This window comes from Ciconia boyciana, chromosome 7 (genome assembly GCF_034638445.1).
Source record: "Ciconia boyciana chromosome 7, ASM3463844v1, whole genome shotgun sequence".
Lineage (NCBI taxonomy): Eukaryota > Metazoa > Chordata > Aves > Ciconiiformes > Ciconiidae > Ciconia > Ciconia boyciana.
In genome coordinates, this window is record NC_132940.1 from 39,801,572 (window position 1) to 39,813,915 (window position 12,344).

At 43.8% G+C, this 12,344-nt stretch overlaps 1 protein-coding gene across 6 annotated transcripts in view; it reads right to left on the bottom strand.

The window, feature by feature from the left end:
- Nucleotides 1-12,123, bottom strand: part of VPS8 (VPS8 subunit of CORVET complex) — an 88,384-nt gene extending 76,261 nt beyond the window's left edge. For 3 of the 6 annotated variants that reach the window (XM_072866498.1, XM_072866495.1, XM_072866497.1), the window contains exons 1-6: nt 11,918-12,116; nt 10,767-10,835; nt 6,621-6,751; nt 4,796-4,889; nt 3,741-3,773; nt 2,212-2,266 (exon numbers count right to left, since the gene is read on the bottom strand). In XM_072866498.1, coding sequence (XP_072722599.1) covers nt 2,212-2,266; nt 3,741-3,773; nt 4,796-4,889; nt 6,621-6,751; nt 10,767-10,835; nt 11,918-12,043 — 508 coding nt within the window. In that variant the 5' untranslated portion in view covers nt 12,044-12,116. Of the gene's footprint in view, nt 1-2,211; nt 2,267-3,740; nt 3,774-4,795; nt 4,890-6,620; nt 6,752-10,766; nt 10,836-11,917 lie in introns of those variants that run through there. The other 3 variants (XM_072866499.1, XM_072866496.1, XM_072866500.1) reach the window with 3 other exon arrangements.
- Between the last annotated feature and the right edge of the window lie 221 nt (nt 12,124-12,344).

Consider the following 12,344-nt stretch of genomic DNA (forward strand, 5'->3'; position numbering starts at 1 on the left):
TCATCACCTTTAAATTACAGCATAGACTCAGGAATAACTTCCGTTGCAAGGGAGCTGTGGAGGTCTCTGGCCTAGTCCTGCTGCTCCAAGCAAAGTCAACAAGATTAGCTTGCTCAGGGCCTTGCTGAGTTTTTAATATCCCCGAGGAAGGAGACTCCACAATCTCTCTCAACCCTTATCTAATGCTTCAGCACCCACGTGGTGGAAAATTTAATCAGAGCTTCCCATGTTGCAACTTGGGTCCACTGCCTCTTACCTAACACCATGGACCTTTGAGAAGGGTCTGAGTCTCTCTTCTCCATACCTTTCCATTAGGTAGTAGAAGACAGCAACATGATGTCCCCTTAGGCACCTTCTCTCCATGCAGAAGAAACCCAATTCTCTCAGCCTCTCCTCATGCATCATGTGCTTCAGCCCTGTCATCATCTTGGTCACCTGCCTCCACTGGGCTCACCACAGTACATCAATGTCTTTTTTGTACTGAGCAGTCCAAAACTGGACACGGTACTTCAGATGTGACCTCACAAGTGCAGAATAGAGGAGAGTAATAATTTTCCTCAACCTGCTGAATGCACTTGTGATAATACAGTCCAGTACGTGGCTGTATAAGCAATAACTTTATATGTTTCAATAGATCAGAAAGCTTTAAAGGCCCTGTTGCAAGCATGCAGATAAGTTCTTCAAAGCACTGACATTTATTTTAATAAAAGCCAATTAGTGGAAAGCTGGCAATGTGCCAAGTTTCCTAAAGGCCACAAAATGAACTGAATAACTACAGACTACACAGCCTTGCAAAGATTATGGCCAAAATAACAGTAAACATGTTGGTCCACAGTAATCAATGGTGTAACAAAGAAAACTTTGCTTGAACACACTTGCATTGGGCAAAACAAACAAATCTTACAAAATACATCAGTTGAAATACCATAGCATACTAAGCATCTTGGACATTTAGGCATTCAGTGGTCCATTCTCCTAAATGGGACTTGATGTAGAAATAATCACGACAAAGGTAAGAATGACCCTTCCTCTCTGCATGCTTATATAGAGTCCTAGGGCCCCTTCTGGAGTGTGAAATGCTAAAAATAATATCTCTGTATTATGACACTTGCAGAGAACAGCTTCTTGTTTAAAAGCTTACTGACTTCATAGTGTCTGCATATAGAGAGAGCAACAGGAAAATCAGAGTAAAAATGTGTTCCATAGTAGTGATATTGAGATCTCCACATACTAGAGAAATTTTAGAAAAACCACAAAGATCTAATACTAAAAACTCAGTAAGATCATCTGTTGACTGTAGCAGATAAATTAGTTACATCCAGATTAAGCACATCCTGTAACTGTTTCAATACTGGATTAAGCAAACAGCATCGAATAGTTTAATGTCTAAATACCCAGGAAGGTGAGTCTTACACTGTCAGTGTCTTTCCCATCCTTCTGTTGTACCCTGTCCCCTGTAACTTTTGGTCTCTTGAATAATTTCAGCCAACTTCAAAAGAAAAGTAAAGAAGATAATGAAGTTTCTAAAATTGTTAAGAATTTGGTGCTGCATAGACAAAAGGCACAAAAACTCGATGGGTGTGGGAGCAATTGAAGAGCTGTTCTCGCCCAACTGGTAAGCTGGATAAACAGAAGCACAAGCTTAGAAACTTTTTTAAGAAAGTTTGGTGATAAGAGCAAGGAAAGAATAACAGAATGAAGGGACGCAGAGGTGACTGGTGCAGGGGAAGGTCAGGGACGAAGAAACCTATGATGCAAGCCTGCAGGTAACCATGGGTCAGAAGTTCCACTTCCCAAGGAACACATTTTAATTTCCCTAATGCTGACAGCTATTATGTCATAGGGGAGAAAAAGATTAATACTGCTTGAGATGATGGTTGTACACTGGTTCTGGTTTCTTCCACATGAAAATGGAGTAATTTATATTTAAACATAGAAAAGGCTCATTAGATAATTGCCACAGAGCTAAATTTCTCAATATCAATCTGCCAGTCCCCAACAAAGCAGAAGAAATATGCGAATAAGGACAACTCAAATATTACTTGTGCTTTATTTCTTTACTGAAAGAAAATCACATTTAGCACAAACAGAACATATTAGAAGACATCCACCCTGCAGTTCTAATTCAGGCTGAGGTTTTTTGCTTGTGTTTGTTTGGGGTTTTAAGATCTTTAAAATGTAAAAAACTCAAAACTTTTATTTTTAACTTACCAAATATCAATGCTAACCCATGGGAAGTCCCCACTGCTATCAGATTTGATGCTGCCTGAAGTAGTCACGTAGAAAGATTGAAAGTAGAAAAAATGTCAGTCACAAATCCACCACTTAAACTCTCACTACACTCATGCCAAGTTTGGCAAAAGGGGAAGATTTAGAAGGTTATAGATATAACCATTTTCTAATCTATAAGTGACAAGCAATTCCTACATGAAAGCTAGAGTAGTATTGCACCTGAACGACAATCACACAGATTTTCTCAAGTTCAGAGGGCTGCCTTTTCCTCTGCTGTTTGAAATTCAAACGCTCAGAGTGGAACCCACAATGAAATTTCTTCTCCATAAAGTCAGCCTCATTCTTTTGGTGTGGTAGCTGAGTATAAATACTCAGAGGGTTTTTCTCACCCAGCTGCTACATCCATATCTGAACTCTTCTACAACCCTGGGCAGTGCTGATCCCCTGAAGAGACAGTCCATAGAAAGCCCAGAGACTCCAACTTCCTTCCATGGGGAATTAAACATAGCTCCAAGATTCTATCGCACTTGCAAACCTGCACCCAATTAAATAAAACTTAATAGAAATCACATAATGCTGTAGATATATTAATGTTGTTTTACTTTTTATTTCTTAGCAAGTGTAAGTCAGATTTAAAAAATTAAGTGCTTTAATGTCTGGAGTATGTAAGTACAGGTTTTTATCCTATGTGCACATCAGTCACAGCGTGCTTCCAATTTTGCTGTGCAACCTTTCACCTTAGATGCGACTACGATTTTTTTCCTTTTTCTTTTTTAAACAAAAAGTATAATTCCTTATGGATTGCTGCTACTACAGTCAAAGCGACCAAGCACATCTTTAGTTTCTTTGTAAAACATTAAAACTCATTTCACAAGGGCAGAACAAATACTTGCTGTATTTCACCTCCTTAAAATGTTTCTCTTCTCCTCTAACTATAGGCAGCTTCACTTCTGACATATTTTAATTAGCATGCCTGATTTCAAGAAGCTTAATGCAAACTGCTAAGCAGGGGTATCTTTCAGATAGGCTTTTAGTGAAATTTTATATTTTAAGGTCATATTTCAGTTACATCAGAGCCGTAGAGGCTTTGAACCTTATGAGCACTCTGAACTTTATGAGCTCTTCAGTTTAAGTTTCTTTAAAAAAATGTTAGGAGTCAAAGCAATAACTGGAAAAGAAGAAATAGCTAAGGAAATTCAATGTGTTCAACAGATGAACACTTACGTTATGGGGAAAGGTTAGGTGCTCAACTAACAAGCCCTGGTGATGACATGAAAAAGGGGAGAGCATGGGGCTTGATCAGCAGAGGGGCAGCTGGGCAGTTAAGAAAGGTTGAACTCTGCCCCCAGAAACTAGATCTTTTATGCTGCTTATCCAACCCCTCATATTTGAAAATTCTTAGTAAGGGTAAGAAGGAGGATGTATTCGTCAGTTATCTTAAATTACTCCTTTAACAAACTGGCATGAAAACTAACTACACAGTACTTGAAAATTGTTAGAGTACTTACAATTGCAGTGGGCAAGCCAGCATCCACTTTGTCCTAGAAAAACAGGACAAGTCATGAGTAAGAGAGACAAAACTCCCAGCTCCATGCATGTCTCTAATGATTAGAACTAAAACACGCAGAAAAATCAACTCAAGTTGCATTTTAATAGTCCCACCAGGGCAGACAGTGCTGAGGGAACCACTGGCTAGAAACACCCATAAGGGATGAGAAAGTGCACAGAAATGGAGAGGAAGCAGAATATCCTGTAATTCCATATGAAAGTTACTGTGTTCTTCTCAAAACAGTCTAGTCTTAATAATAGTTTTCAGTATTCTCTGTGTACATAGCATAGACATCGATTGCAAAACTACTTCCCTCTCCCCTCTCAAGCACACCTTAATAGCTTCCCATTCAGGTGGCTCACCCACACCTCCATCAACACAAGTAACAGCCAGCGGCAGCACACTAACATTGAGACCCTGGTCACACAGTCATCACAAAACACTCACAGATGAGTCACTTATATTCTATTCTAACAAGCCTACCTTGCATGCTTCAGAAATCATACACTCTATAAATCACCACCTTAGCTCTGAACTTGGACAGTCAGTTTTCCCCTGGCAGTATGATCTACAGACCAGCTCTATTCCACCCACGCCTGAAGTGCAGTCACAGACGCAGGAACATGCAAACCTGGTCCTTGCTCAGCTCAGAACAATGAGTGTGTTCTGTGCCGGCTGCAGGCATTAAGCAAACCTGTTTCCAGCATCTTTGAGCAAGCAGAACAATAGCACTGCTATAATTTTATATTAACATTTCCCCACCAGGTTTAATGACATCTAGCAACACAAATCAGTGTTAAAGAGGACCTACCATATTGGTGCTACAATAAGTCAGCTAATACCTGATTCACTACTGGCTAGGGATTACTAGTTAGTAGTTTATGTACCAAACATGTTAGTATTATCCAGAACTAATAGTAGTGGGAAGGAGGAGATCACACACACACACCCCTCCATACCAGAAGACATTCAAATTTTTCTTAATGGATGTGACCAGGAGAAAAAGATACTTACTGCTGCAGATACTATTTGGGCAGAAATTCCTTTCAGAAGCGAGAGCCGTATAACTGATCCATGGAGTGAGAGAGAATCTGGCAGTTTTTTCTTCCTAAGAAAATAAGAAATAAACCAAATGCATTAGAGCAGAATAAAAGTTTGGAACTTTGCCTAACCCACAGCTAAACCAGCAGGTAAATTTGCATGCACTTCTAACTCATTAAGTTTCCATTCTTATTCTTAGGGCCTACATGCACAGAATGAAATAGGGCCTACATGCACAGAATGAAACAGACATGAGATTATTAGCAAAGCCTGCTATGCACCACTGTGCCTGCATAAAATTTGTTTTTAACTCATCTCCTGGGAAAAAAAAATAGTTCTTCAAACAAATTGTCAGTTTCAAGCACATATCTGCAAACCTTAGAATTTATTAATAAAGCCTGAAAGCAACACTTTTGCTCTTTGATTAATCTTCCAGTGAATCAGGAAGTTTCAGCCTTTAAAGTTGAATACCTAAGGAAAATACACAATTGGAAAAGGGTCATTAGCAGACTACAGACCCCTAGGAAAACTGGATGTATGCTTAAAGAATAACCTTCAATTAAAACACAGCTGATCTGATACCAAAGATGAAGTGTTTCTGTTTAGGGAGAAAATGTCTTTAAAAAGTAACTAGTGTATAGGGGACAGTTATTTCTAAAGAGCATTGGTATACTGTAGCACACACAGTACAGGGAAAACCCCCAGGAAAGCTGCAATTTTGTTGCCAAGCACACACCACCAGAAAGCCGAATTTCCAAAACTAACATGGATACATTTGGTTATTATCTCTCCAAAGATGCACAAATAAGTAGCTCACATGTAGGCTGAAGAAACATGTTGTTAATAGCTTGTATTATGGCTAAGGACCCATAAACATGGCAACTAGCTTCACCCAAAGATGACAATAACACTTCCAGGTTTTTCTGCCCACTCTATACTAGAAAATGTTTAAGCCACTCCAGGTAACATTTCCCTCAATACAAACCATCTTACATGAAAAAAGAAGGGACAGTGAGTTAGTACATCACCATATACCAGCATAAACCATCACACTTAAGAGTGTTTATATCCTATGCAATTGCTCATGCAACAATCACAACTTCTTATAGCACATAAGGCCATGGGAGTGGCTCAGGATGTAGGATCAGGCCATCATTTGAGTAATTAATGAGACAAGTCAGCAGTATTATAGCTAACAATCACATGCCAGGCTGCTTTTAGATGTAAAGATTACCATTGCATTTACAGGAGTGACAGCCATTCACTTGCCTTTTAAAAATAACCACAGCTGCTTGCAGACTTTGGAAGTTATCAGACCACCTTTGAAAGATTTTCTTTAAAGTCATTATGGTTCAGTGTTTTAAAGATTACATTAAAATTCAGAGAAATTTAAATACTCCATCTCCCATAAAATGCATTTATTGCTCAAACAGGCTAGGTCTCAGTGGAAAAACAAATCCCATCTTTGCCTACTTGATCCTGTAGAAATAACACTGTTCTGTCAAAAGCAGCTTCACCATAGTCCCTGCAGCATCCCCCTGGGACTTCAGCACTAGGGTATAACAGCAGGAGGCAAAATCCACACGTGCAATTAACAGCTCCTACACAGGTAACAGACAAATTGCGTGCTCAGCTCACAATTGCGAGCAAAGCTCGGGGAGGAGATGCCTTAGGAAGTTTCAACTGTTCTTAGCTTTGGATTGTCCTTCTACTCACCCAAAGAAAGAGAATTCATTTTTAATGGATATGAGCTCCTTCAAAAATCATTTAACCTCCCAGGCTATCAGTCCTGCAGTACCTTTTCAGGTGTGTCCGGTCCCCACTGTCAGAGCTTGCTACAGAAGATGTGTCGTAGGAGTGTGTATCCGTGTTATCAATGTTCAAGAGAAAGGGATCCTCCAAAATGAAAGACTCTTCTTCATCATCAGTCTGAAGGAAGAGAATCACCACAGCTTACTAAACATTCAAAATGCACAACACCATAACTGAAGCATTAGCAAACAGCATCAATTAAGCGGAAAAATCAGGGAGATAACAACATCATCTCATGTATAAAAAACAGAACTACGTATTATTTTACTAAACTGCTTCTGTGGAAGAACCAGTTTCCAGAATTCACAACAATCACAGAAGCGAGCTGGAGAGAAAGTTATTCAACTAATCGTTCTTCCCCAGATATGATCTACTCTATCAAAACTTTAACAGACCTTTAACTAAGCTGTTCTCAAAAGTCTCCAATTGCCAAGAGAAGGCCTAGAATTTTTATCATCTACTCCAGCACTTCACCAAGTGGTGGCTAAGAGTCTAGCAGTCCCTCCAGCTGCCATGAGGGTTGATTTTGCTCTTCTGTGGTCTTCCACTGGTGATCTCAATCTCTCTCTCCACAGGCTTAGCCTGGAATTGTTATTATAGTAATATTTAAACAGCCATTCTCCCTGATGTCTTCTAAATTCAGTACAGTTCATGTTCTTCTTGAAGCACAGAGCCAGAGAGAGCAAACACAATACCCAACCTAATGCCAAATGTGCAGAGAACACAGCAGGTGCTCCTCATTTGTCTTACAGCTGGCAGTCCTGTGCCTACCAAGTGTCTTTTTTTTTTCCAGTGCAGCTGTATATCTTTTTGGCTCAGTCAGGTTGTTCTCCACTAAGATCCTTTTCAGAAGATGTTTTGCCAGTCATTCCCATCCCATATGCACTGAGATAAATAGCATTGGAGTAAAACTTTATATTTGTCTGCACTGAACTATGTTTTCTTCAGACTACCTCTCAAGTTTAAGACTACCAGGATAATACTCCTCTGACATGGATGTGACTGAATCTCCTGGTATCACCCAAATTCTGTAAGTTCCCTCTACCCTCATCATCCAAGGCATCAGCAAAAACAGGACATACCCCTGTACACTACTCCTCAACATCCCCTTCTATTTGGGCAGCAAATCACCAATGACTGAATAGTCTCTTGTTCCTAGACTATATCTGTTTGGGACGCCTTATACCTGTATCTTTAACACAGCTTTTTAAAAGAACTGTCACCTCTTCCAGGCTCCTTTTCCCTTTATACTGGCTTCCTAGGAAGTCCAACCACCAATTTGGTGGTTGCAAACAGAGAAGGACTTGCGCATGATGTGATAGCTGGAGGCCATCTTGGGCACAGCGGTCACAAAATGATAAGAGTTTTCAATTTTTGGAGAAGTCAGGAGGGAGGTCAGCAGAACTGCTACCTTGGACTTGCGGAGGGCAGACTTTGGCCTGTTTAGGAGACTGGTTGACAGAGTCCCCTGGGAGGCAGTCCTGAAGGGCAAAGGAGCCCAGGAAGGCTGGGCATTCTTCAAGAAGGAAATCTTAAAGGCACAGGAGCAGGCCATCCCCATGTGCCAAAAGATGAGCCAACAGGGAAGACCGGCCTGGCTGAACAGACAGCTTTAGCTGGAACTCAGGAAAAAAAGGAGAGTTTATGACTTTTGGAAGAAGGGGCAGACAACTCAGGAGGACTACAAGGATGTCATGAGGTTATGCAGGGAGAAAATTAGAAGGGCCAAAGCCCAACTAAAACTTAATCTGGCTACCACCATAAAAGACAATAAAAAATGTTTCTATAAATACATTAGCAACAAAAGGAGAGGTAAGGAGACTCTCCACCCTTTATGGGATGCGGGGGGAAACATAGTGACAAAGGATGAGGAAAAGGCTGAGGTACTCAATGCCTTCTTTGCCTCAGTATTTAATAGTAAGACCAGTTGCCCTCTGGGTACCCAGCCCCCTGAGCTGGAAGACAGGGAGCAGAATGAAGCCCCCATAATCCAAGGGGAAATGGTTAGCCACCTGCTACACCACTTAGACACACACAAGTCTATGGGGCCAGATGGGACCCACCCAAGGGTACTGAGGGACCTAGCAGAATTGCTCACCAAGCCACTTTCCATCCTTTATTAGCAGTCCTGGCTAACTGGGGAGGTCCCAGCTGACTGGAGGTTAGCAAATGTGACACCCATCTACAAGAAGGGCCGGAAGGAGGATCCGGGGAACTACAGGCCTGTCAGTGTGACAGGCTAGGGAAGGTTATGGAGCAGATCATCCTGAGTGCCATCACACGGCACATACGGGACAACCAGGTGATCAGGCCCAGTCAGCATGGGTTTAGGAAAGGCAGGTCCTGCTTGACTAACCTGATCTCCTTCTGTGACAAGGTGACCTGCTTACTGGGATGAGGGAAAGGCTGTGGATGTTGTCTACCTAGACTTTAGTAAAGCCTTTGACACCATCTCCCACAGTATTCTCCTGGAGAAACTGGCTGCTCATGGCTTGGATGGGTGTACGCTTCACTGGGTAAAAAACTGGCTGGATGGATTAAACAGTTCTGTTTAATATCTTTATCAATGATCTGGATGAGGGGATCAAGTAAGTTTGCAGACAACACCAAGTTCAGCAGGAGCGTTGATCTGCTTGAGGGTAGGAAGGCTCTACGGAGGGATCTGGACAGGCTGGATCGATGGGCCTAGGCCAATTGTATGAGGTTCAACATGGCCAAGTGCCAGGTCCTGCACTTGGGTCACAACCACCCCATGCAACGCTACAGGCTTGGGGAAGAGTGGCTGGAAAGCTGTCTGGCAGAAAAGGACCTGGGGGTGCTGGTTGACAGCTGCCTGAACATGAGCCAGTAGTGTGCCCAGGTGGCCAAGAAAGCCAACAGCATCCTGGCTTGTATCAGAAATAGTGTGGCCAGCAGGAGTAGGGAAGCGATCGTGCCCCTGTACTTGGCACTGGTGAGTTTGCACCTCAAATACTGTGTTCAGCTTTGGGCCCCTCACTACAAGAGAGACATTGAGGTGCTGGAGCGTGTCCAAAGAAGGGCAACGAAGCTGGTGAAGGGTCTGGAGAACAAGTCTGATGAGGAGCATCTGAGGGAACTGGGGTTGTTTAGCCTGGAGAAAAGGAGGCTCAGGGGAGACCTTATTGCTCTCTACAGCTACCTGAAAGGAGGCTGTAACAAGGTGGGGGTCAGTCTCCTCTCCTAAGAGACAAGCAATAGGACAAGAGGAAATGGCCTCAAGTTGTGTCAGGGGAGGTTTAGATTGGATATTAGGAAAAATTTGTTCACTGAAAGTGTTGTCAAGCATTGCAAAGAGCTACCCAGGGAAGTGGTGGAGTCACCATCCCTGGTGCTATTTAAAAGATGTGTAGATGTGGTGCTTAGGGACATGGTTTAGTGGTGGACTTTGCAGGGCTAGGTTAACGGTTGGACCTGATGATCTTAAAGGTCTTTTCCAACCTAAACAATTCTATGATTCTAATTTCCTCAGTTTGTTAATAAGCCTGTTTTCGTGGAGTTTCTTTACTTCCATGCCCTTCTTTTCCTTTCTAAGAATCACGCACTCATGTGGCTATTGTAAAAGATGCACTGAATTGGATATAAGCAAGACGAAGTCAGTTCTCCCCTACAAGGTACAACAGGAAACATGAGATGCTGAGACAGTTCATTACTCCTGCCAGAGGGCTAAATACATGAAGTGTACAATATAAATGGAGTTGTGAAGAATCTAGTTCTCCTCTCCTCCCACAACTTAAGAACTACCCACAATTCTCTGCATTTATTTTTAGCTATTGAAAAAAAAAGTTGTTTGATGACCCCAACCTTTAATGGACTCTATAGTCTTCAGGTGACTGTCCAAATCCACAGGTGAACATGCTTAAATTTGATGGAAACCCCTTATGTTTCAGCTGTAGCTATTTTGATTGAAAAAACAAAATTCCTTATTACACACTGCACAGCAATTACTCAACTGAACATGTGCTTTGTCAGCTATCAGTATCAGGAAATTATGAAGTTATACAATTTTATTTCCCAGGAAAAAACAATAGGAGAAGAGCCAAAGGAGTATGTGCTGCCTCATCTTAGATCATCCCTGTATTGGAGCTGGTTGCACATCCGATGGACCACTCACCTCATTTAGGATGCTCTCCAGTGTTGGAGGGGTATCAACTTGAGGAATGTCAAATTCTTTGTCATCGATCTGTACATCAGAAACCATAGACTGAGTTTAGGTTGCTTACTCCACCTTCCAAATTTTTTTTTAACTAAGGAAAAAAGGCACCTATGCATGCACTTCTTCCAACCTACCTCTGCCCAGAAAGGCACCATATATACTATAGATTCTCTTATACAAAATGAATTATCTGCAATAGAACAAGAGGTATTTATTATGAAAATTATATAACTCTCAGACTTTTGGCCAGACCTGAAATTTCAAATGCCTTTTTTTTTTTAATTTCCAAAGATCATCACTACCAAGGTTACGCTCCCTTTCTAATACAGGTAGACATCGATACGCAAGATTTTCTGACTACTAACTAATGGGAAAAAAAAAGTAGTCTTCTTACAGATACTTTTACCTGAGACTTGCATTACTGAAAATCAAGCTTTGTTATAATAGGAAAGCTAAGCCCAGCACTTGTGTCCTACTCGTCTACATTTCTGTTCTGTCCCCGCACCTCCTCCGTTTCCATTCCCATTGACTTAAAACTGGCTGACTACACGACTAAGGCCTGACACAGCGTCTTCCAGGACGCAGGATTATTTTAAACTCTTGATTACCTGCTCCTCTAGCAATTTCATAGTACAAGCCTGACTGTTACCTGAGTTTTGCCCACCAGCAAGAACTGCATACGCGTGAGTTCTTAGGTAAGAATTAAACACGGTGAAAGTTACCCGTAGGATCCGTTTTCAGCGTACGGCAGCGCACCGGCGGGACAAACGCCACTGACCGAAATGAGCAGACAGCGGCGGGGTCTGGCCGCCCCCGCCCCTCGGGCCGCACCGCCCGCCCCTCGGGCCGCACCGCCCGCCCCACGGACCCGCCCTCACGGCTCTGCCTGAGGGGCCTGGGCGGCCAGCACCCGCGCCGCCGACCAACGGCGCTGAGGGCAGCGGCCCGGCCGGGCGGGGGCCGGCGCAGACACGGCAGGGCTCCGCGGCTCGGCCGTCTCCCTCCCCGCTGCCCTTGGGCCGCTTCACCCGGAGGGAGGGAGCGCTCTGGCAGCGGCGGGGAAAGAGCCGCGCCCCGGGGCCGCGCCCGCGCAGAGGTTCACGACGCACCAGCTCGCTGCGGGAGTCCAGCTCACGGTCGAGCTCCGCCGCGCTCAGACGGTGCGCGGGTGGCTCCGGGCACGGCTCGGCCTCCGCTCCCGCCGGGCAGGCGCCCTGCTCCGGCGCCGCCTCCATCGCCGGGCTGCGGCGCGCCGCGGCGGCGACCGCACCAGGCCGGCACCCCCGGGACTCGAACTCGCGTCCGGAGACGCCCCCGCCCTGCGCAGGCGCAGCCCGGCACGGCCACCCTCCCCCGTGCCGGCCTTAAAGGGGCCGCGGCGCCCCGCGCTGCGGGGAGGGACAGGACGACAGAGCTGGCGGCGGTGCCGCACAAAATCCTTTTATTTAATGGCAAACCCCGCGTCTGCTCCACGACGACGGCTCGGAAACCGGGCCCGGGACCGACGGGTGCGTTAGCCTTCAAGGGAAAGAAAAG